At 33.0% G+C, this 24,597-nt stretch overlaps 1 protein-coding gene across 1 annotated transcript in view; it reads left to right on the plus strand.

Moving 5' to 3' along the window:
• The window catches only part of CHIC2 (cysteine rich hydrophobic domain 2), a 46,727-nt gene extending 27,325 nt beyond the window's left edge, over positions 1-19,402 (plus strand). Inside the window, exons 4-6 of the mRNA XM_029235282.1 lie at positions 14,690-14,746; positions 14,913-14,972; positions 18,150-19,402. Coding sequence (XP_029091115.1) covers positions 14,690-14,746; positions 14,913-14,972; positions 18,150-18,200 — 168 coding nt within the window. The 3' untranslated portion in view covers positions 18,201-19,402. The remainder of the gene's footprint in view (positions 1-14,689; positions 14,747-14,912; positions 14,973-18,149) is intronic.
• The last annotated feature ends 5,195 nt before the right edge of the window (positions 19,403-24,597 follow it).

The raw sequence follows: 24,597 nt of genomic DNA on the forward strand, positions 1-24,597 counted from the left end.
CATACAGATCACGCACATATTTTGTTAGCTTTATATGTACTTGTTTCTTTGGTTTTGGTGCTATTAATGGTATTTTAAAATTTTTGATTTCCAGTTGTTCATTGCTGGTACATAAAAAATACAATTGATTTTTGTATATTGACACTGTGTCCTGTGATATTATTATATTCCAGGAATGTTTTTGTACATTCTATGGGATTTTCTACATGGATAACCATGTTGTTTTATTTCTTGATTTCTAATCTGTATACCTTTTACTTCTTTCTCTCTTTTTTCACTGAGTAGGATTTCCAGTAAAATGTTGAATAGGAGTGATGAGAGTGAACTCCTTTAGGCCTGATTTTCTCTATTTTTCTGTTTTCAATTTCACTGCTTTTTGCTCTTATTTTTACTATTTCTTCTCCTTGCTTTGGATTTAATTTGTTTATTTATTTCTAACTGCACTGACTAGAATCTCCAGAAAAACACTGATTAGAAGCAGTGAGAACATATGTCCTTGTCTTGTTCCTGATATTAGGGGGAATGCATTCTCACTTTCATCATTCCATATCATATTAATGACAGGGATTTGTAGATGTCCTTTATCATCTGAGTAAGTTTTATTCTACTAGTTTGTGGAGAGTTTTTATCAGGAATAGATGGTGGATTTTGTCAGATACCTTTTCTGCTTCTTTAGAGTGGTTATATGGTTTTTCGTTTTTCGTTTAGAAATATGTGGAATTGATTGGATTTTTGGATGTTAAACCAACCTTGCATTCCTGGAATGAACCTCACTTGGTCATGTCTGTTTTTCTTTTAATATTTTTGTTGGATTTGATAGACTATAAGTTTGTTTAGAAGTCTTATATCTGTGTTCATGAGGGATATTTTTCTGTAGTCTTTTCTCGTAATGTCTGATTTTGGCATTGGGGTAGTGATAGCCTCACAAAATGAGCTGGGAAGTGTTCCCTCCTCCTCAGTTTTCTGGATGAGTTTGTGCAGAATATGCATTATTTCTTCCTTAAATGTTAGGAGCACTCATCAAGGTTCCTCTGTGTTGTAATGTGTATCAATTCTCCATTCTTTTTTATGGTTGAATAATATCCCATTATGCATATATATCACAGTTTGTGCTTAACTTCTCGAGGAACCAGAGCAGTGTTTAGTCTAGGGCTGAGCACTCGTGAGGCAAGACCTTCCTGGTTACTTTACTCAGTAGCTTGTTAATTGTGATGTTCTCTAGTCTGGCTCATGGAAAGAGGCTTTGTGCTGGATATTTGTCAGTTTGGGATACTCTTCCTGTAATCCTTTCTAGTAGTTCCTTGCTCTGCCTTTGGTAGTTTCCTTACCCACATGTGCTGCTCAGCACTCACCTTAATACTCAGTAGAGACTATCTGCAGATCTTTGGAGTTCTTTGCAGCACTTTCCTCTCTGGTACTCTGTTCTGTGGCTTCCAGCCTTGGTTTCCTCGGATTCTCAGCTCAGTCTCCTTAACTCGGAGTTGCCAGGCTTTGTCTGGGCTCTCCCTCCATTCACTGTGGCCTGGAAGCTCTCTGACATCAGTAATCATGGGAAAGCATAGGGCCTTTCTCATTTGTCTCTGTCTCCCGGGAATTCTGGTCTTTCCTTGTCTGTTGTCCATTGTCTTGAAAACAGTTTCATATGCTTTGAGGGGTATTTTGGGTTTTTGTTTGTTTGTTTTGGTGGTTTCAGGCCAGAGGGTAAATCTGGTGCCTATTGCTGCATCGTCGCTGAAAATGGAAGTCTGAATGTCCTCTTTTTATGGAAGTGTTTTGACAAATAACTACTGTGCTGCGGATTGAAAGATTTATATTAACGCTATACTCAAAGAGCATGTAGTCTATTTGGAGAATTGGCTAGATGAGTGCAGAGATAGTTTAAGTTTGTAAGTACTTGTCATGTTTTTCATGAAGTAGCTCTAATAACAAAAGACAATAAATATATGTCCTTAGGGTCTAGAAATATGAAGTAGCCACCTGTAATCACAAAATATGTTTGAAGTCTTGTGTTACATCTCAGACACTCATCTGAATTTTACATTCTATTACATAACATATATTTGTTTTAATAGAAAATGTTTAAAATGACTTATTGAATAAAGTTGATAGAATATAAGCATATGTGTCTTATGAAATTGCTGGTTTTAGCTACCACTTCTTTATGCTGCTAGTATGCCATTCTCTGGAAGTTACTTATTATTAATTCAATTAATATTTCTAAAGCTGCACTGTGGGCTTGGTACTGTTTAAGATGCTGTTTAGATACTGTTTAGAGGTTATATGTTTCCTCTTGTAGACTTAAAAAGTAGACAGAAAGCAATGAGGTAATTACAGATAGTGATAAGTGCTTGGAAGACAATAAAGCAGAAGACCTCAGCCTTTTGCTGTTCTTTGTAAGAGCTTGAGGAGCTTACAGGCAAATAAAATGCTTCAGCTTCATTAAATAGATCTTATGACCTTTACTTTGCAAAAGCTTATTTTCGTTGATACTTGTGATTATACTTTGCTTTTTGATTGTGCCTTAATTGTAATATTATAGTTTTGAAAATTGATGTCTAAGTAAATGAACTCTTTATGACTTGTTTTTCTTTCAGCCTGGCTTATTTATTGAGGAAACAAGTTTCATAATTTTACTGTACATTGTGTTACAGTATTTTTTGTTTTAGCTTGTTTTCCATCCTAAAGTAACTATTAGTTTCAGTCTTCTAAGATTTTGCATATATATATAAAATATCCCACATTTAGTGGTTTTATAGACTTTGTTTATATATGCTCTCAGCCATTATCCTTTCTGACTGAAGAACTCTTTAAGTTTTAGAATGTTTATACACCAATTTCTTAATCTTATGAGTTGTCTTACCTCCTTTTTTTAGTGCTTTAATCTCTCTCTTACATATGATGACCAAAATTGTGTGGCTTTCTAAAAGTGCTCTCTGTATGGATTTGTTGTAAATAGTGTATATTTCCATTCCCTTTATACTTTTATTTGTATGTCGTCCTGTATCAGGGAATCATTTCTTTAGGAATAGGGAAATAGGCTGCAACATGTGGTAGCTGGGACCTGCACTTTGGTGCTAGAGGAACTGGTTTGGAAAGTGGTACTTACTCAGAATGACTGATCAGTTCACTCTCTCTAAACCTCAGTTTTTACCTCTCTAAGATGGCGTTAATCTCTTCTTTGCAGTGTTGTTTTAAAAATTAGAGCAAGTGCATGTAGAGTACTTAGTATAGTATTTTGGCTATAGTGTGTGCTTAGTTAACGGCAGTTGCTATTAATATCATTTTATTATTCTTCCCAGTGTCTGTCTTGCTAACTACTATATCCCCAGTGCTTCTCACAGTGCCTCTCGTCTACTTTATGTTCAATAAGTATTTGCTGAATGAATGTACCTTTTGGCTTTTGAAATTCTTGAGTAGTAAGAACGTAACATTTCAGAAGATATAGTCCTCACTATTCAAAATAAGATTCCTAAGTAAATAAAAGCATCTTGTCTTTTAGAGTAAATAACATTTTTTTTTTTTCCTGCAGGAGCAGTGTGATAAAGTATAAACAATAGTAAATCAGTGTTTGAAGCTGAGTGACTTTGAGAGAGTCGCTTAAAACCTCTCTGAGACTGGACTTTCACCACCATCCCCCCCACATCTTCTTCTTCTTTTAATCTCAGAAGAAGAGAGGCTGACTGATCTCTCTAGGTGCTCTCCAGCCCTAAAAATCTGTAATCCTTTGAAAATTGAGCTGTGTAGGTCTACAAAACATTGCTGTTTCCAAGCTCTAAGTAAAGAAGTTCTCAATATTGATTTTTATTTCAAATCTAAAGATTTAACATTTTAGTAAAATATTTTCTTTCTTTTTTTTTTTTTTTTTTTTTAGTTTTCCTTTTACTTTTTTGGCTTCTCTGAGTTTTTTTGGATAATTGCTATTTAGTTTTGAAACTTTGATTAAAAAAAAAAAGGCCTGTATCTCATTTAACTGTATTTCTTTTACTTTAAGTTGTATTATGCTTAGATTTACTTCTAGATATCTTTTCTCTCAACCTCAAGTTTAGTTATCCAATAATTGTGAGTTACTTTGGTTGGGGTATAGAAGGGGTGGAAAATCCAAATGGAAGAGGTCAAGAGTAGAGGGTTTTGAGTGAGAATGCAGCCTTGTAAGACTTAAAAAAATTCAAGGGAAAGTGAACCTAGGACAGTCATAACCAAAGAGCTGCAAATATTTGTATATGAGAGGAATTTGAAGTATACTTACTCAGTTATACTAACAGTATTAAAAGTTACCCAAAACTTTTAGAACTCTAATTTACTCTGTTTGGGATTTGAGCATTTGTATTCAGTAACTCTGAATCATAAGATGAGAATGTCAGTGAACATTTGGATGAAGAATTAGATAAAGAAAAATGCTAACATGTTTCAGGTAATGAAAGCAAAACAAACTTAAAAACATCATAATGAAATTTTAGTGAAGGGCGATCTTGAAAAGTTTCTGGTAAACAAAAGAGATGATGAGTTAAATGTAGTCTTATGACAATCATTATTATTAATTGAAAGTATAGGAAAACCAGTGCTAACTTTTTTTAACGAATGCTATCCAATTGCTTTATTTCTATAAATATAACATATTTATAAGGGCTTTCATATGTTCAAGATAAGTATACATCTGTGAAACCAACATTATAAGCGGTGCTGTAAACCCAACCATCACCTCTAATAATTGACTCCTTTCCTCCCTCTTTTTTTGTGTGTGTAGGTGTGACAAGAACATTTAATGTAAGATCTACCCCATGTATTCTTCCCCCACCCCCAGCTTTACTGAGATGTAATTGACACATAACATTGCATAAGTTTAAAGTGTACAACATGATGATCTGATACACATATATATTGCAAAACCCAAACGTCCTCTTCTAATCTTGAGTGTTCACTTTATGCCAGGGTCACTGAGTTAATCAATTTACTTGTACTGTGTCATTCAATCTTCCCCAAATTCCAAGAGTAGGCATTCATATTATTCCTATTTTAAGGATGAGAAAACTGAGGCTCAGAAGTTAAGTAATCTGTTTGAGATCCCACAGTCTACAAAGCTAGGCCATAATTTGAACCCCAGGCTTAAAGCCTCAGATATGCTTTTTTTTCACTCTTTGATAAGGATACAAAATCAAGCTGTTTTTTATTACTAATCATAATTTAATTTTATACCTGGAAGCAGGGGGATTTTAGAGGTTTGGAAGAAACTTAAAAGATCATTATTTCACAAGATAGGAGATTCAGGCCCATTGAGTGTTATAAGTTTATCCAGTTGATTTATAAATGGTAACAGTGTTCAAGCATTTTATATTAGCTTTTGCAGTACTTTAGTTTCTCAGCAGATTTAGCTTTCCAATTATTTTTTCCCTAATATTTAAACAAATTTGTATTTCTTTTTTTTTTTTTTTTTTGTGGTACGTGGGCCTCTCACTGCTGTGGCCTCTCCCGTTGCGGAGCACAGGCTCCGGATGCGCAGGCTCAGCGGCCATGGCTCATGGGCCCAGCCGCTCCGCGGCATGTGGGATCTTCCCGGACCGGGCCACGAACCCGTGTCCCCTGCATCGGCAGGCGGACTCCCAACCACTGCACCACCAGGGAAGCCCATAAACAAATTTGTATTTCTTGAAAATACAAACAGTAAAGGAAGGAGGCCATAAAGGAGGTAAAGATGCAGGAAAACAGTATATTTTAATCAGATTTTATACAAAGTTCCAGTTGGACAACTAAGAGTTGATATATTGCTTTTGCTTCTATTTTACTTTTATAAAAACAAAAATCAACATCCCTGTCTTTGAAAAATTATCAGGGTCTCACTCCCTATATAATAAGTACACATTATTTCTGGTAAAGTTTTTTCTTTTTATAATATTACACCCTTCCTTAAAACTTGTGTATTTACTCTTAGAGAGACTGAGAATGTCACGTAAGGAGTTAATGCAAAGTAGGGGGGACAGGGACTCGCACTGAAGGTAGAGTCGGGTATTCTAACACCCATCTATCCTTAAGTGTTCAGTTTGCAGTTTCTTGCCTCTTCTTTAGTATCTCCCACATTATAAGGATAAATAGGTTTAACCTCTTTCAAATCTTACTTCAATTGCTGTGGAAAAGGGATCTCATGTAAAAAATTTCTTAGGACCAGAAGAATATATTTATTGCTGTTTCATTTTAAAGAATACTTTAGGCGTGAAACTTAGAAAACTGATTCTTACATAAACTAAATAAATTACTTCCGTTAGTGTGAATGGCACTGATGATTTGTTTTTAGCTGGAGTAGAAACATGTTACTAAATTAAATTCTCATTATGAAAGAAGATATGCAAGAAAGAAGTGTAAACTTTGAGTCTTAAATGTGCAGAGATGGCACTGGGACTTTAAAGATGTGTTAGACTCCTTTAAAATGTGTTTTGCCTAGAGCTGGCTGACATTCAGTTCCCTCTGAATATTTAGTACATAGTATTGGTGTGGTGGTTTATAGAAAGATTTGCTCACCTTCTTCAGTGTCCAGTCTGCTGTTACCCCATGCCATGAGTTCTTAATTTCAGATAGTGTATTTTTCAGTTCTAGAAGGTCCATTTGATGTTTTTATAGAGGCTAGTCCTCTTTTGAAATTCTTCATCTTTTCACCCATTTTGTCCATCTTTTCCCTCTATTTAATTGAACGTACTAATCATAGTTAATTTAAATTCCTGTCAGCTAATACCAATACTTGGATTATCTGTGGATCTGTTTCTGTGGGTTTTTTCTTTTGATTATTGGTCATTTTTTCCTGACTCTTAAAGTTTTAAATTTTATGCTAGATGTTATAAACAGAATGAAGTAGAAACTCCAGAAAAAATCTTCCAAAATCAAGGGTCCCATCTGTTCTGTATTAGGCAGATAGCTTGAGGAGAACGATCACTTTGATCTAATGAGAGATTGAGGTGGGTTGGGCTGGGTTGCAATTTTAGTAGATTCAGTCCATCGCTGGTTTTCTATTTCTTGGGTATGACCCTTTCAGACTTTTGATTGAGGCCTGGCAGGTCTTTGTCTCCTCTCCTCAGGAGGTTGTATCCTTTGGATATTTTGAGTTTAACTTTCCATCTTATGCAGGTTCAGGTGTTTTGAGGGGGAGACCAATCATGAGTTTGTTGCAGATCCTCCTCCATCTAGCAGAATTTTGTCTCCTAAATACTAGGAGACTATGAGTAATTTTTCTCTGCCTTTTTGTCTTGGTCCCCCATCCTTCCATGCTGCCCCAGAATTCAGTAGTGTCTCTAGGGAAAACTGGCTTTGCATTTTAGGGTACATCTAATTTCCAGTCCATTGGGCCAGGCTGTACAACCTACAAAAACTGTTGATTTCCCTTTTCCCTAGTAGAGTCCCACTGGTGCCAAGCCTAATCCTCAGCTGACCTCTCTAATCAACAAAGAAAGAAAATGGCCAGTACATAATCATCAAATGATTTAGAAAGGGCTCTTTCCTTCTCTGGATTTTATTTCATCTAGTCCTTGTTGCTTCCAGAATTTTCTGATGTTTTAAAAATAATGGGTTTGTTTTCTTCTTCAGTTTATCCATTTCCGTTTCTGATGGGAGTGTTGGCTTGAGTTTGACATCCTACACAGAAATATAAGTCTCTAGTTACCTTGATTTTACATAAAGATTATGCTGTTCTTTGCATGTTGGGAAGGAAAGAATGGTGTGATTATCACTATCTTGTTTTTTAACATTTTGTTTGAAATTTCTTCGTGTTTGGAATCGAAATCGTATTTTAAGGACATTGTATTCATTTTATGTTTCTGCCTTGATTGGGAGGATTTATAAATTGATGTCTCTTAATTCAGTTGCAAGTAAAAATAGTTATGCTTGCTGATCCCAAGTAAAAAGAATGTTGGGTTTAAAGTTTAGAGATCTGAGTTTGAATCCTGTCATTACCCTTACTGGTTGTGTGACCTTGGGCAAACTATTTAACTTCTTTAAGCCTGTGTACTTAATCTATAAAATAATAATATACCTCAATTCATGTTTTGTTGCACAAAGCAAGATATAAACAAAAACAAAATACATTTTGGATAAATCTCATTGAGACTTAAGAATAAAGTAGAATGAGTACTTCTAGACCTTAGAGCTGGAGAAAATTTAGTTTTAGATTAAGTTGGCTGTTCAAGGCCGATAGCCTAGTTAGTGGCTTAAGATACCTTGCATGTCATAGACATGTTATTCAACAAGTTACAAATTCTTTACAAATTCATAGTTCGTTGAATAATGGAGAGAGCGTGATGTTGAAAGCCATACAATCCTGGTTTCAAATCGCAGCTCCACCATTTCCTAGGGTAGCTTTAAGTTTCTAAACCCCACTAAGACACAGTTTTCATATGTAAAATAAAAGTTATACAAGCTGCCTTCTAGGTTTATTGTGAAGATTAAATAAGGTAACAAAGGGAAGACACATGGCATGGGGTCACATCCAAAGTGAGGATCAACAAATACTATTCCTTACTCCTTTTTGTTTCTGTTTCTCCAGTTGTCCATTATAATTAATCAGTAATTTTTTTTTAACCCCACCTGTTGGTTCTAGCCAGTGATTCTTCCTTGTGTAGTTATATAGATTTTAAAAATCCCTGATAGTAATACATTTGACTCTATTAGCTTAGTGAAATTCATTTGTCTTATGAATAATTTTTCTAATTTTCTGCTGTCAATTGAAACTCAGTTTTAGTTTTTTGATGTTATCAGTATTTTCTGAAAAGTTATCAGAGGTTTGTGGATAACCCCTTAAAATTGTGTGCAACATTTTACATATTGGTGCATAAATGCTTTTTTCATCATTCACAAGGTAGTCAGAGTAACCTTAAAAAGTTAAGAACCACAAGCCTAGTCATACACTCTTTTTTAAAATATAAATTTATTTATTTATTTTTGGCTGTGTTGGGTCTTCTTGCTGCACACGGGCTTTCTCTAGTTGCGGCGAGTGGGGGCTACTCTTCATTGGGGTGTGAGGGCTTCTCACTGCGGTGGCTTCTCTTGTTGTGGAGCACGGGCTGTAGGCTCTCGGGCTTCAGTAGTTGTGGCTCGTGGGCTCTAGAGCGCAGGCTCGGTAGTTGTGGTGCACGGGCTTAGTTGCTCCCAGGCATGTGGGCTTAGTTGCTCCAAGGCATGTGGGATCTTCCCGGACCAGGGCTCGAACCCGTGTCCCCTGCATTGGCAGGTGGATTCTTAACCACTGTGCCACCAGGGAAGCCCTAGTCATATACTCTTGATTAAATTGTATTTAAGCATACCTTGTTTTAAGATTAGTACCTGTAAGTCACTGCTCAGTACTAAGTTAAAAGGGCATTTTTGATACACAAAATATTTGCAGTTGTTTAGTTTATCTTCATCTAAAAATAGTACTTTTAACAAACAGTATGAAAAGGATTGTTCTGAATATACTTTAGTGGATATTTAGTTTATCTAGGTTACTTAAAAGTTAATATTCACATAAAATTTTAAAAAGCAGCCTTTAAGTACAGGAAGGGAATTTGTTTAAAACTCCTTTTGAGGAACCTAATCATATTCTAGTTTGTCTTTTGGCGAATATAGAGTTTTCATGTATCATAATACTGAGATATGCCATTTAATTTTCTGCACATAACTGCAGTATAAGATTTATATTAATCCAGAACAGACAGAGGTGAATCAAGTAATTTTCTCTTAAGTTAAAATAATTATTTAAAATTTTGTATGGTTTCTTTCTAATGACTTATAACTAAGAACATTTTTGTTTCACTTATTTTAATGATTTGAATTTGCACAGATGTCAAAAGATAAGTATAGTTTTTATTTGAAAATACTTAAAAGTTTAAAAAATTATGAATACATTCAAAGCATTATTCTAGCTAAAGCTTAATTAATGCATTATAAACTTAGGAGTTTAAAACTTGTTTTAAATAAGACATTGAACATTGTGATGTTATGAATAAATCCTGTTCAAATAAGCTTTAATTTTAAGTAGTTGAACTTTTACAAATAGTTATTAGTGAGCTACCCTATTTATACATTTTGTTAACATATCTTAGCATCTTATGTTCTAAAGACTGATAAGAATGCCATTTCTTTGAGAAAAATTCAGAGAAATTTTGTTACAGCTTCCACATTAAACGTTTTTCCTTTGGTTTTAAGTACTTTAAAATCTATGAAATTTCTATTGATTTTATTAGCAAGTTCTAGAAAACTACTTCTTTGAAAAACCGTTTTTTCAAACGATTGTGAGTAAATGAATCGTTGGTAATGAGTATGCTGTTAAGTAATAGTGGTAACAAAGTAGAGAAGTAATACACTGAAGATTTTCTAAATGATTTCTTGCTGTCCTGAAAGACTTATTTATATCTAGTGGCACATAATTTGTTTATAGGGAATAATAACATATTCCTTAGAAAGTATGATATTAGAAAAAAAATTACAAAAATGTTTCTTCTAATAATAAGTCAAATTTGAATTTTCAGGAAATTCTGATTTTCAATTGCAGTAACTTAACTTTATCTAGGTGTTTCATATGTATTTTTCTATTGTAAGCTTACTCTAGATGCTTCTTTGGAAATTGATAAGGCTATATCATACCTAATATTAATTGTTGATACATCATTATTTAATTAGCCTTTTATGTGAATTATCCAGGCTATTTTACCTCTTTTGCAGTTGGCATGTTTTGACTTATTTCCACAATTCTGCCAAAAATGTAAAGGAACCAAAGGAGTAGAAGCCAAAATTTCTATCCTCCTGTTTTACTACTTACTACTCAAGTTGAGTCTATTTAATAAATAAGTCTATTTATAATTGTAATGATATTTTTAAACCTCTATTATTTTTTACTTTAACATTGCTGAACAGCTATATTAGAACTAGTTCACCAGTGAGAAAAATATAATTAGCAAGGTGCTGAAATGAGGAAATGTGTAAAAAAAAAAGTTAAAGTGAGAGAGGAGTCCAGAGGCTTGGAGCAGTCCTTTTTCCAACCAGGTTAGTTGACATGTTATTCTCATAAAAAACTTGTTTTGATTACATGGTATGAGTTGATGGTCTTGGTCCTTTTAATTAAGGATAAGAATCCATGATAAAATTAGATTTCTTATTGATCATCTTATGCAGAAGGACTGAGGATTCATTGGTTAAGAACCACTAACCTGTCCTCTCGCCCCCAGGGTGTGAGCACTGAAAAGGATTAAGGCCCACTGTAGGGAAGCTTGCACTGAAGCCTGCACTGCCCTTTCCCCTGTTCTTTCAGTTAAATAGAAGATTTTTAGTTCCCATGACTGTCAGTCTGGTGCTTTTCACAAGCACCAAATTCTTTTAAGAAAATTAAGATGACTTATTTTTAGATCCACTGGCCTAGAATACCGAAAGATGATATTTTTTTTTGGTACTTCATGTTGACAGACCTTATACATACTGTTTTTTTTCTGATGCATATTAGTTTGCTTTAATTTATGTTGAATTTGGTGATCGATACAAACTTTTAAAAATCAAGGACAGATTTTTATATGGTTAAGTTTGTTCGTCCAGTAGTAATTACAGAGTTTGGCAATGTTAAATCTTATATTTCATTAGAAATAGCTATCTGACCACCCTGTGGACATAAACTCTTTAACTTTTATTTCTAGATTACTGCAATAATAAGGTACTTTCTTTTCATGTTTAAAGGCTTTAAATAGCTTTTATAAATGCTGAAGTGTCATATTTTTTCAATATCTGCCAAATTGGTGTTGTATTTAATTGTGAAAATATATTTTGATTTTGTTAACTAAAATAATTGCAAAGTATTAAACATTCTCAGTAGTTAAAGCTTTTTTTTTCCCCATTTAATTTGAGCTTTTGTTGTTACTAACAAATAATTTGTGGCACAGTTTCTTTTCTTTCTTTTCTTTCTTTTTTTTTAAATGACTGTTACAATCTATATACTTGTCACCTTAGTGTGCTAGAAATGTTCCACTCAGATGAAGGGTTCCTTTCTGGTTTTGTATGTTCTCACCTGCTCCTCACTGTAAATCATTGAGATGTCAAGTGCAATGATTAATTAAGCTGCACGTGCAAGTGCTTTTTTTTCACCTGTCAAGCAGGAAAGAAGTCTCATAGCAAGATTAGATGGTGCTAATTCACAGCTATTACTCCAGACTGTGAAGTGTGTAAAAATATTTTATATTTAGATGCTTACTTAGAATATGGCATACCACCGTTTGTTTGGTTTAGAATTCTTAAATATTGTAAGATATAATTATTATATCATCAAACCTTGTCATTAAACTTCCAATTAGAGGCAAAGGATAAATTCAGAATTCCTACATGAATATTTTGGAATTTAAGGTTCATACTTTATAATTACCTTTTATTCAAATACTGGTAGTTGATTTATTTAAAGTAAATATTTAAGTTTCTAAATTTATGTGTGTGTGTATGTATCATATACACCATGAGATCCATTCATAATGAGATTTGTTCTTGTTGTAATATAGTATGGGTTTAAATTTGTGATGAAATGATGATTGTGGTAACTACCCTTTTTTCTGTGAGTAATGAATATTTGCAGATTGTAATGTCAAACTTTTAATTTTTATACATTAATATGAAACAAGAGACTTGGAAAGCTTGTTCTCCCCACCTTACTTCTTTCATACCCCCTGCCCCCTTTTTAAACCATCAGTAAAAAGTAAAACCTCAAATTGTATAGTAATCTTAATCTATTATTAAAAGGTCCTAGAAAGGAAGATTACAAGGTAGATTCAGGTTTTGAATCGGTTTTGCCATTGGTTTAGCAGCGGGTGGGCAGGCAGATGCCTGCTCAGAGTAGAACCTATTGCCATTTTTCACCATTGATAGAGTAGCCTTTCAGAGTCAATGAGCTCTGTCAATGTGAGCTTGTCAAGGCTACAACTTCATAGACCTGAGAGGCGGTTTGAGAGGTCAGCCCTTTTCAGGTTCGCTGTGATGCAAATGAACTTTAATGCTTAAACAACTATTGGAATTTTTATGTCTGCTCCTTGTTCTTTTTTCTTCACAAAGTCATTGACGAGACATTCAGTGCTTTTTAAATTGGAAGTTGCATTGTGCTAAAGACCTAGTACAGATTTACGGAGGGCTGAAAGCAGTTAGATCATGTTCTTTTCATGGTGCGATTAGAATCAAATCGATTTCCCTACAGCCTTCAGCATTCAGATGGCAATTTTAACAAAGCTTGGGGGCTAGACAAGGGACAAAACGACTGAACTGAATGTTAATTACACTCTGCAGCCTTATTTTCTTTTGATTTGGGGCTGACTGGCAACTAAATTAACAAAAAGTGTGACCATAACTGCTGCCCTATTTTCATTTAAAAGGAGAGCTGCCTCTAAAAGGCTATCTTTACAAAGAAACAAGTGAGGTTTGCTGATCATTGTTAACAAGGGCACTTTTTTCCTTTAAAATTCTTGCCAAAAAACTGTTCAAAAAAAGTAATGTAATAAATTAGTCATTGGCATATTATTATCCAGGGAGTTAGTTGATTTTCTGATTTTTATGACATAAGCTTAGAAAATGTAAGGCAGTAAGTAGTAGTTATGAATTATAATTGGCACCTCTGTGACTGTGGTGTGTCTTTAGCATGTTTAACATGCTAAGAGGTAATATGGTAACTAGATTATAGTAGGTACTTTAAATATTAAACATTTTATTATGTAACATTCAAGTATTCAAAACCAGCTTGATCCTAACAGTTTTTCACCTAGCTCATCCTTGTTTGACATGAAGATTTTCATATTTGATGATTAGTACTTATTTAGTTGTGCCACATTAATGGAGCTGTCTGCTTTTTTCCTTTCCTTGCAAGGAAGCTGCAGCTGCAGCAAGTTGCAGTTGCTTCTTGTGGCAGCACTGTCCTGTTTGCACCTGCAGCTGTGTCAGTCTCATCCTAACACCTGGCACCATGAATTATCCTCCCCTTTATTCCTCCCAAGCAAGAAACATTTCATGCTGCATAGTATATATTGCAAAAATCAAGTGATCTTAAATATAAATTTCTTAGTTGATTCCTTTAACAGTAGTATTGAATAGTTTGATTTTCAAGTAAAACCAGTTTTGTTTGAAAACCAACAAAAATGATTGGTTTAAATGCAGTTTTGCCTCTGTTGGAAAATCTTTATCTGTGGAATAATAAACTAGCTTTTAAATTTGGACATTATGTATAAGTATGAGGTAAAAATTAGTTTGATTTGTTAGCAAATTGATTTTTTTATTAACCTTTAATTATTTCCTTTTTAAATTTACTATAAAGGCCCTTTTCGTTAACTAATGTGTAAATAACCTTTGTTTTAAAATACATATATTAAGGTATTCTTGTTTTACTACTTAAGTATTACAATATTTTTGAAAGAAATGGGGATTTAAATTTGTGTCATTTGGTAGATAACATTAGCTGTTTAGACTTTGATAGTTTTAATCAGAGGCTAGTAAGTTCGAAACAGTTAAAAAATACAATGTCAAAAACCAAAACCATATCTTTATCAAAACAAAGTACTATTTCTGTTCAGGCTGCAATTTAGTGCTTGAATATTGATAGTGTTATAGACCACCCTATACTCAGTCACTGTCTTATACCTCTTTCCTTTTCACACAAAAAGCAGCTGCAAAACAAAGTTTTTCTAAAACCAGTCAAGAGTAAACTTTTTTCTCATTTGTCTTCCAGACACGAAGATCGATTGAGAAGTTATTAGAATGGGAAAACAATAGGTTATACCACAAGGTGAGTACCACAGGGAGCAGCTTCGTACCGTTGGGGTCTGAATTGCACAGTATGGAAACAGATGCTTTTGTTGAACTAAAAATATGAAAGGTGGACAAATGGGTTAGTCTGTGTGCTGCAATAAAATAGAGCTCATTTTTCTTCTTTTACTCTCCTTCTTGTCTAGCTGTGCTTGCACTGGAGACTGAGCAAAAGGAAATGTGAAACGAATAACATGATGGAATATGTAAGTTAAAGGGCTGTTTTGTGAGTTTCTCTATTAAATGATCATTTATTTTGCTTCTGATCTTATTATTTCCATGATTATTAATCAGCAAAGGTGTCAGGAGCTTAATCTCCTGAGTGCAAGGATTTTCTACGGTTCACAGATGCATGGTTTCATGTGCAAGACTGATTTATAAAGTTATGAATGACTTGAAAACAAGGCTTCACTGTGTTCTGAAAAATAATAAATTAATTGCCAAGATAAAATAGGCTGAACATGTGTTGATGGAGTGTGAAATTTTAGATGCTGTATAAAGAATAACCACAACTTTGGTTACGCAGCAAGTCAGATATGGCTTTTTTATATAATGCTAATCAGATTTCCAAGTATGGAAGAAAACCTTTCAGTCAAGCCGCTGGAGCTTAAGAAACCTTTAGCCTTTATAGATTTTAACTGCCCATACCTCAGTGGCCTTTAAAGAGTCTTTTAAAGTGTTATTGGAATATTATTTTGTAAAAATTATCTTAAAAGTAAACAGGAGATGAGATGTTGCTCATCCTGTGTTTATTCTTTAAACGATGTCTAATGGGCATGTATATACAATGAATTTTAGAGCTTAGAATGGGATTTAATTTACTGACTGCTTGATTTACTTGAACAGTTTTTCTCCTTTTGAAAAGTTCAGAATACTATAGAAAATTATGAATCTTTATTCTCCCTCGAGCTTGGGTGTTTTATTTTAAATATGGAAAGGTAATATACAAAAATGAAAAGATCTGAGGAAGAGTTAACTATCTGACACATCATTTCTGACAAATTTTGTCTATTCTTTGAAACAGTATAGACATCATAGATTTTGTGTGTGTGTGTGTGTGTGTGTGTGTGTGTATGTGTGTATAAAAGATTGATGAAAACAGTGCTTAGATACTGGAAATAGTTGGAAATTATCATAAAAATTTTTTCTCTGTAGCATTTTCTCTTTCATTAGCACACAGTCAAATCCCATTTCTAGCCTTGAACATAAAAGATATTTTTAAAATGTCTCTTCTTTCATAGAATATCTCTATTCAGTGAACCAAATAATGTAGATTTTATCATTATCTATTATATTAAGCATGTTAATTTATGATGATAAAAAGGCACTCGATACTTCTTTATAATAATAAAAGCACATTCAAATAACTTGTTTTGAGATTGACCTATGAATATGCTAGTCTTATATTTTCATCATAGATGGTGAGAGAGTTTATGTATTTTGCGAGGAGGGATGGATATGTAAGAGATTTAAAGGATTTTGTGAAAAGAATATTTGCTATATTTATAAACCCAAACACTAAGCTTAAAATGGAGCTTTTTATTTATTTATTTTGCACATTTCTAAATTTACTTTGGAAAGCAAAACATAAAAGTTATTCCCAATACTGTTATTTCCAGATAGAACTATAAGAATGTCTGTCATTCATAAAATATGCGTATTATATTCATGTTTATTTTTATGATCTATTATTAATTAAAACAAAATAATTTAATTTAACCTTCCAAAACATTCTGAACTTATGTGCTGTGTTTGTAAAATAGTTCCCTTTAATTATCATAAATTTTTAGATAAACACTCTACTAAGAAGAGTAGTTTTTAAAAAATTGCTTAAAAAATGTATTTTAAAGTTTTCTTGGAGAGAGAGAGTGTGTGTGTATATGTGTATGTATATGTATATGTTTGTGATAGTTGAATGGGGGAAAAACATAATTTAAAAAACCCCCTAAAAATAGTTTTGAAAAGTTAAGATAGTGAATAATCTACCATATGTATCTATTTGACCTCAGATTTTATTTAACTTACAGAAATTTCATTTGTTAGTTAAAGGGAAGTAATTCTCCTCGATTATATTTTGAATATTGGAGTAAATCTATGAAAAATACCAACTTGTACCAACTTTTTTTTATTGAGATATGGCAGAGCAGTATGATCTAGAAGAAACGAGACGAGTGGTTAATTTTTATGTGTGGCTTCTGAAGGGAAAAGTTTGTAAGATATATTCTTTAAAAACTAGTAATAATTCAAGTATAGTCAAAAATAGCTTTTATTATTCATTATGTAGTATATACTGTAAAATGTAATTTAATCATCAAATTTTAGAGCTACAAAGAATCTTGTCATCTCTCCAATCCCTTTATTTTATAGATGAGGAAACTGAGAAACAGAGGAATCTAGCTCAAATAAAGAAGCTGGATAGGAAGCTAATAAACATTTTGTAGGCAAGTAACAGGTCAGGAGAGTGGCCCAGGGGGCACCAAAGGATAAGTCAACTAGGAGAGGAATGTTTTGGAGCCACGTATAGAAATACCTTCTTTATTGAGACAGATCAAAAGCCAGAACTGAAGAGTGAAAATGAAGGTTTCTGGCCCAGATGGCTAAATGTAGAAAAGTATCCAAACCTGGAGGTCGTATCAAGACACAGTTTCTGAAAAAGAGTGAGGAGTTCATCATTTAGCATCTATTCCATATAGAGTTGGAACAAGAGGAAGAATTGATTGTAATTTAAGACAGTTCCAAGTTTAGAATAAAAATCAGCTCTGGTCAACTTGTGTCTTTCTGTGTTACTGTGTTTTGTATTTGTTGATTTTCCTTTAGTTTTCTTGTAAAAAGTCTTTTGGAACAAATTTTAACCTTTAATTTTGCTAACCTAAAAAGAAAAGACTGTTTTTAAAAAATTAAGAGAAAGACGACCAGCTCTTTTTCTAGAGATCACATATCCTGGTACAATAAAATGAGAACAACTCTAGGTAAAAGGGAGAAGGCCCGAGGAAATGAATATTGGGTCAGCTACAGCCACCATAGGGCAGTAGAAAGGGCAAGGCTTTGGAGTTAAGACAGTCCTTTGTTCAAATACTGACTCCACAATCCATGGTGTTACACTTCTCGGATCATCAGTTTTCTCATCTATAAAATGAGTATGACAATACTTGCCTCACAGAAAACTGTTGGGATTAAATAGATCCATATAGTGTGAAACATTTGGTATGTAGTTAGTTCTCAGTAAATGGTAGCTTCCTTTTCTCATTCATTCATGCATGCACTCTCCTTCTGTCTGTCAGAGGCACTATCAAAATCATTTTAAGTGATGGAATATAACTGAAGTTTTTTTAAGATAAAATTTTTTTAAAATCTTTTTAAAACTTTTTTTTCTCCTTCTACAGGTCATCCTCATAGAATTTTTACCAAAGACACCGATTTTTCGACCAGATTAGCATTTACTTTATTTATAGAGACTTTCCAAGTATGTTGTCTTTCCAATGGTGCCTTGCTTGGTGCTCTCCTGGTGGTGACATAACATTGGTTCTACAGAGTCGTGTGGTGTTTTTTTCCGTTTTTGTTTTTTTAAATAACCGCATGTTCTAAGTGTGCATTTTTGTCAGACTTTGCAACAGTTATTTCATACAGATGTTTAATACTTAAGTTATTGTGCTTTTATGTTATGTATTCTGATTTTCAAGGATTACTTTTTTGTATTATCAAAAAAATACATTTGAACTTAGCATAAAAAGTGGCCAGCCTTTTTTATTTTACCACCAAGGTACACACAGTCCTTTATTTATTAATTCCTTAATATAGAAAAAGACCTTTGTAAGGCTCTACTTATCTGTTCTAGCAAGCACCCTCTTTGTATTATTTTTCTTGCTTTTTAAATTTATTGTCATTATTTTAAAATAGTAAATTTTCTTTCATAGCTTTTTGAACCCTAACATATTTTCTCATACAATTCCTAATGCTCTGTTTACAGCAGAAATATCTGTAACATTATGAAAACGTATCAAAAAGTTTTGAAGGTACTTCTGTCTTCAAAAGTAGTAAGGCAGGATTAAATTATTTTCATTAGAATAGACAAATCCCTGAATGGTATGCATGCATCTAATGGTTACTAGAGCTCAGGATCACAAAATATAGTAGCATTACAATCTGTATATTTTTGATCAAGATATTAATAATGGCCTTATTTGGGTTATTTTTTATTGTTTATCAAATCTTGTATACAAAAGTATAGAAATACTCCTTTAAAAAATTTCTAAGGAAAATATTTGTCCCAGTCTAACACAATTGTAGAATGGATATGTGTTTCTGAAAAGTTTTTGAAAGAAAGCAAAAGTTGTAGAATTAAAGTAAGCTGGTGTTTAATACCCCATTAATATTTAAAACAGATTATTACTAAGAAATGAAGGGCATATTTAGTACCGTTTTAGTCCACTAGTTTGCTTTCAGTCCAGTTATGTATACTTTTTTGATTGGGAGTGTGACATACAAGTTTGAGTCAGATCAGTTTGTTTCTTTCAAATATGTACAGACATACATTTTTTTCACCTTTTGGTTGTACATATCTCCATGCATTTTAAAACTTTCTAAATTTCTAAATGGCCTATGTATAAATTTTTGTTTTTATAAACCTGAAATTATACAAATTTTGTGTGTGTCAAGAACTTGTTCCGTACAACTGTGGTATCGAGCAATAATGTGAATAACTTTTGAAATTATATAAACTATGCTTAATTTGTATTAAGAATTGGTACCACTATATAATACTTTTTTTCCTTGTATTAAATCTTTTAAATACCAGTTTCATTAATTTATATACCTGTATTTTTAAAAAGTATTTATTTATATTTCTCCAAAGTACTACTATTCTATGTAAATTTGGATAGTTGAATGCCAGTATCTTATATCCTATATTGGACATTAGGAACTGTCTTAAAAACTAGGATTTTTTTTTTTTTTTTTGGTCTGAGATTTATTTGTTTCCTTTGCCTCCCAAAACACCAACTTGAATTTATATAACACTTTTCCTATGAAAAGCTCAAAGTACAAGGATTCATACACTTCTCACTTTATTTACCTTGTGTCTTGGGTGTGTCCTATCACCTTAAAGTAGTGCAGATTAAAAGGTAATGCTGTTCGGAAACTCTAGTATTCCTCTGTGGTTTCCCTGTGACAGATTATTGTATGGAGAATGCTAATTCTGCCTCAGGATTCCGAAAGAGCAGAAAAATATGATGACTGTGTAGACTATGCAACACAGTTTTCCAAATCTAAAATTTTGTAAATTTGTAAAGCACCATATTAATCAGCTTTATAGGAAGAACTATACCTATTTAGGCATAATTTTTTCTCCTATTATTCTTCTATAAATTGTAATTTTGACATTATTATATTCCCATAAGAATATTGTTAACAGTAAGATAGTTTTCATACTTGATAATGTTAAGTATAGGATTTTTTTAAACTTTCCTAATTTTATTGAGAAGTATCAACATGTCAGTTGCTTAAGGATTGCCTAGAAATGGGCACTCATGCTTCTAATGAATATATAGAAAAGAGCTGTCAATGCTTAGTTTGTGGCATTACCATAAGCCAGTGATGCTTTGAGGAGTTAGATTTTCACGCTTGGGTTTTCGTTAGTACCCCCCAGTGTAAGCCCTCTGGTTTACCTTTTCTTGAATCGTGATTTAAGTGCCCATGTTACTGGAAATTAGGAATGTCAGAGATGCCTGTGTTATATGAACATTAGTCCAAAGAAAGTGTTTTAAATGATGATCTTTAGTGTCTGTTTTCTGACTTAAGGTTTGTGAGACATGAACCATAGTACTTGTAAAACTGGCCAAGGAAAGGTATTAGCAGAAAATCTAATGTTTAGATTTTACTTATGATCTTTGTTCATGTATTACTGGCATTTTACAATTAGTCCAGTATCCCTTTGTAGAAACATTCCTTTATCAAATAATGTACTTTGCAAACTTTATTATATTTTAGTACATGACTTTTATATACCTAAGTTAAAATATATAGTCCAAAACGTAATGACTGTAGTAAAACTGAAGTGACACATTTAGCTTTTAAGGTATATATGCCCCTCTCTCACAACTTCACCTATATCAAATGGTCATCAGATGATTTTTTAAGACTTTTTAATGACTAGGTTTCATCCATTTAAAATATAAACATGTAATTTTGGCCTGAAATCAACAAGTGTTCAAGCTTGAATACTAGTAAACAATGATATCCTTTTCTTACTAGAGAAACTAGTTTTGTAACAACTTTCTCCATGGTTGTATTTTCAGTGTTGTATGTAGAGAGCTTCTGATTGCTTCTTTATGTTAATAGACACAGGCTAACCGTATATAAAATCTTGACAGCATTCCATATCAATCTTGGTTATAAAAAATGATATTAAATAGTAACATGTACAGTTGGATTCATAGTTGCATGAGTTCAGACTACACTGGTTTAATATTTTGTATATAGACTGTTTCAAGTTTTATGGTATTTGCTTCACAGTTATAACCATTAGCTACTTGCCTGATGTTTCACTGTAAATATTTGCTTTGGCTCAGCTCTTGGTCAGTAGTACTAAATCATAAGTACCTTGTGTTTGAAACTGTCTTTGACTGAATTCCAGCATCTAGTCCTGGACTCTCTTTCCTTCTCCTATCCCACTGAAGTACTGTGGTACTTTTTGCTGCCCTCCTGATGTCCAGAGTCTTCACCCAGGCATGGACATAGTTCAGAATTGCCTTTCTATCTTCCTTCCCCAAAGCTCCCCAGTAAGACTGTTATTTTTTTTGCACTCTTAGCTAGGTGTTTAGAAAGCCAGTTAAAGTGAGTCAGTCACATTAAGTGATGAATGGCTGACACACTGAATTCTGCTAAAGTGGTACTTGCATTTTTAAAAGGGAATTTTTTAACTTAAATTTCCAATTCGTGCAGTGGTACAATTGGTGTTTTCCTTTTCAATAGACCCTATCAATCCGGACTTTCCAGGAAGGGAGTAATAGAATGGTTGCATATGGGGCTTCTCAAACCACTATTTCTGAAGAAAGCTGATTTATGTTAGTATTAAGGTGGAAAGAATAGGCTCAAGACCAATCCCAAACCAAACTATTGGTTATCCCATAATAATTTGCGTTTAAATAAATACCCTTTTTAAAAGAAATAAAACAACTCTTAATTTTCCATGGATATAATAACCAACTTTATGTTGTTTTTAGGATCATACCTTTTATATAAGTTGAGATTTGAAGGAGATTTGTCTTTAAATCTTGAGTTACCTTGTCTGTACTTTTACAGAGATTTTTAGATAGTAATTTAGGAGAAACTTAAATATTGTTTACATTATTAGTCATAATTTTGTGTACTTCTTTCTGTTCGAGGGAGCAATAGCCCCCCTACCCCTGCCACCTCCCCATGGTAAATTGAAACAACAGAGGTTGTTTGTAGCCTTAATAGACAGTAATGAAAACGGAAATTCAGATTGCTGATCCTGATTTTGAATTGATTTCTGATGTTCTGCAAGATCATCAAGTTACTTGGCATCTTTGCTTTTCATTTCCACAAAAGGAGGATACTATGACTACCTCATATTTTTTAATCATTTATTTTGCTGTTATTAAGTCCTATATAGAAGTTAAGTAGCTAGATGTTTAATAGTAATGGCTGAGTAGCTTTTCTGACTTATTTACAGTATCGGCAGAAACTTGAGTTACTATCAAATTTTGCTTTTAAAATGAAAGAGAGTGAGTACTTTCTATATATACTTATAGTAATGCTTTGCTTGTTTAAAAAGTCAGGTAAACATTAAGTATAATATTTGAGAAAAGTTTCTAATAAGACCTTTTAAAATATAGTTACACCTCCAATATTAAAGTAAAATTACGCCTTTCTTCTGGTTTGTTTTTTAACATTTACTTCATAAACATGGTGCTCTGAATTTGAGAATTGACTTTTTTCTCCTCATGAAAAATAGACAGTATATTGCTTTCTTAGCTCTTTATCTCAGAAATAGTTCAGTGAACTAACTATACCAGGTAATACTTAATTTTGGCAGATAAGCTATCTATTCCTTTTTTTTTTTTTAAAGAACCATAATGTCAGCCAGCCTTCAAGAGAAGATAAGTAACAGGTTGGTGTTCTGGCTGCTCTCCTCTACTGGACCATGATGTACCCTCAAACTGCAGATTTTTCTCTCTCATTATTTTTCCTACTGGTTCTTAATTTAGTAAAACTGGTTCCAGTTCTTCTCAATATAAATGCTATATCGATTTAAAATGTTTTAGAAGAAAAGCACATTCTAGTTCCTCAAGAAGCCTTTTGTACTAAATAAAAGACCACCATCTCTTCCTTTTTTTCCAATAGCAGTTTGTTTAACTAGGTAATTACTACAATCTCATTGCATTACCATGAAGTCTTCATAAACAGGAGTTTGTTTTAACTGAAGTTATTGAAGCCCTTTAAAGTCACTTTCTTTTTACATTTGTTAGAGCTAGTGACATTTTGACCTCTCAGAAGAGTTAAGCATTGTAAAACTGGCAGTGGAAAACAAGGTAGACATGATTTGGAAAGCAATATGCTGAAATCTACTGTTGGAGGGAAATAACTGCATTGTTATCCTACAGTTTGGTTTACAAAGGGGAAAGTTATGCAATGGTCAAGAACTGCACACAGCTTTCTTTATGTATTACAATGGAAATTATTTTTTAAAAGAAAAATATTGTTCTAGATAGAGTTTTCCTCTGCTATATAATGTCCTTTGAGAAGATAGGAGGCTACCTTGAATACAGTATTCTTCTATTTAGTTTTTATAATTTAAGTGTGACAATTTAAAAAAGTACCAAATAAAGGATTTTAGGAATTTGTTCCTATGTCCTTGATAAGCATGGAATAGTTTACAAATAAAATATCAATAATTCAGAAATTTTTGATGGGTGAGCAGTTATGCAGACCCAAGAGGTCCCTATTAATTATGCTTTCAGGTAATTCTAATTACATTCAGCTAAGTCTAGTAACATTAAAATAAAATGAATACAATTTTGGTAAAATACGCAGTTGAATTTTAAAGGTGTGTATTATATTTTTCTTTCATTATTGAGAAATTAAAGCCATTGTCAAACGAATATCATCTGTTAAGATGAGATTTTTCTTACGGTCAGATAAAAATTTGTTGGCTTTTATAATTGTGAGGAAATCTGTATTTAAGGTGGCTTAGTTTTTGTTCCAGTGTAGGTTGCAGTATATTTAGTCTTGCAAAATTAAACCTTCACTGACATGGTTTTTCTAGTAAACAAATGGAGACCTAATTTGAGCTACAGGATTTTTTGTTTTGTTTTGTTTTTAACTTTTACTTTGCTTGCTTGCTTTGCCTAGTTGAGTTTTTATTGTCGTTAAGTGAGTCTGTTGTAACACATGACTTCAACACATGATTACATGCTCAAAACTGAAATATGGGCTAATTCACAGTATTTGGTCTCTAAAGACTATAATATGTCAAATAAAATTTTAAGCCAATTTAGGTAAAGTTGGAAAAGGGAGTCTGGAATTTAGAGATCAAATCACTTTAAAAGAAATTGACCAAACTTAATAATGTCTGTTGAAATGACCATGTGAGTGAATATACATACACATATTTCTTCTGTAGACATGACCTTTACAAATATCTGGGAATAAAATATTTAACATTATGAATATGAGTTTAGGAACTATGAGCAATAAACTTATTAAAGAAAATTTTATATTGTGTTCATGAACTTGCTTTAGAGTTGGAACAAAGAAGAGGAAAAAATACAACTTACATATTACCTTTTTTTTCCTCCAAAGATCTTATTT

This window comes from Monodon monoceros, unplaced genomic scaffold (assembly GCF_005190385.1).
Source record: "Monodon monoceros isolate NGI ecotype Baffin Bay Population unplaced genomic scaffold, NGI_Narwhal_1 Super_Scaffold_20, whole genome shotgun sequence".
Taxonomy (NCBI): domain Eukaryota; kingdom Metazoa; phylum Chordata; class Mammalia; order Artiodactyla; family Monodontidae; genus Monodon; species Monodon monoceros.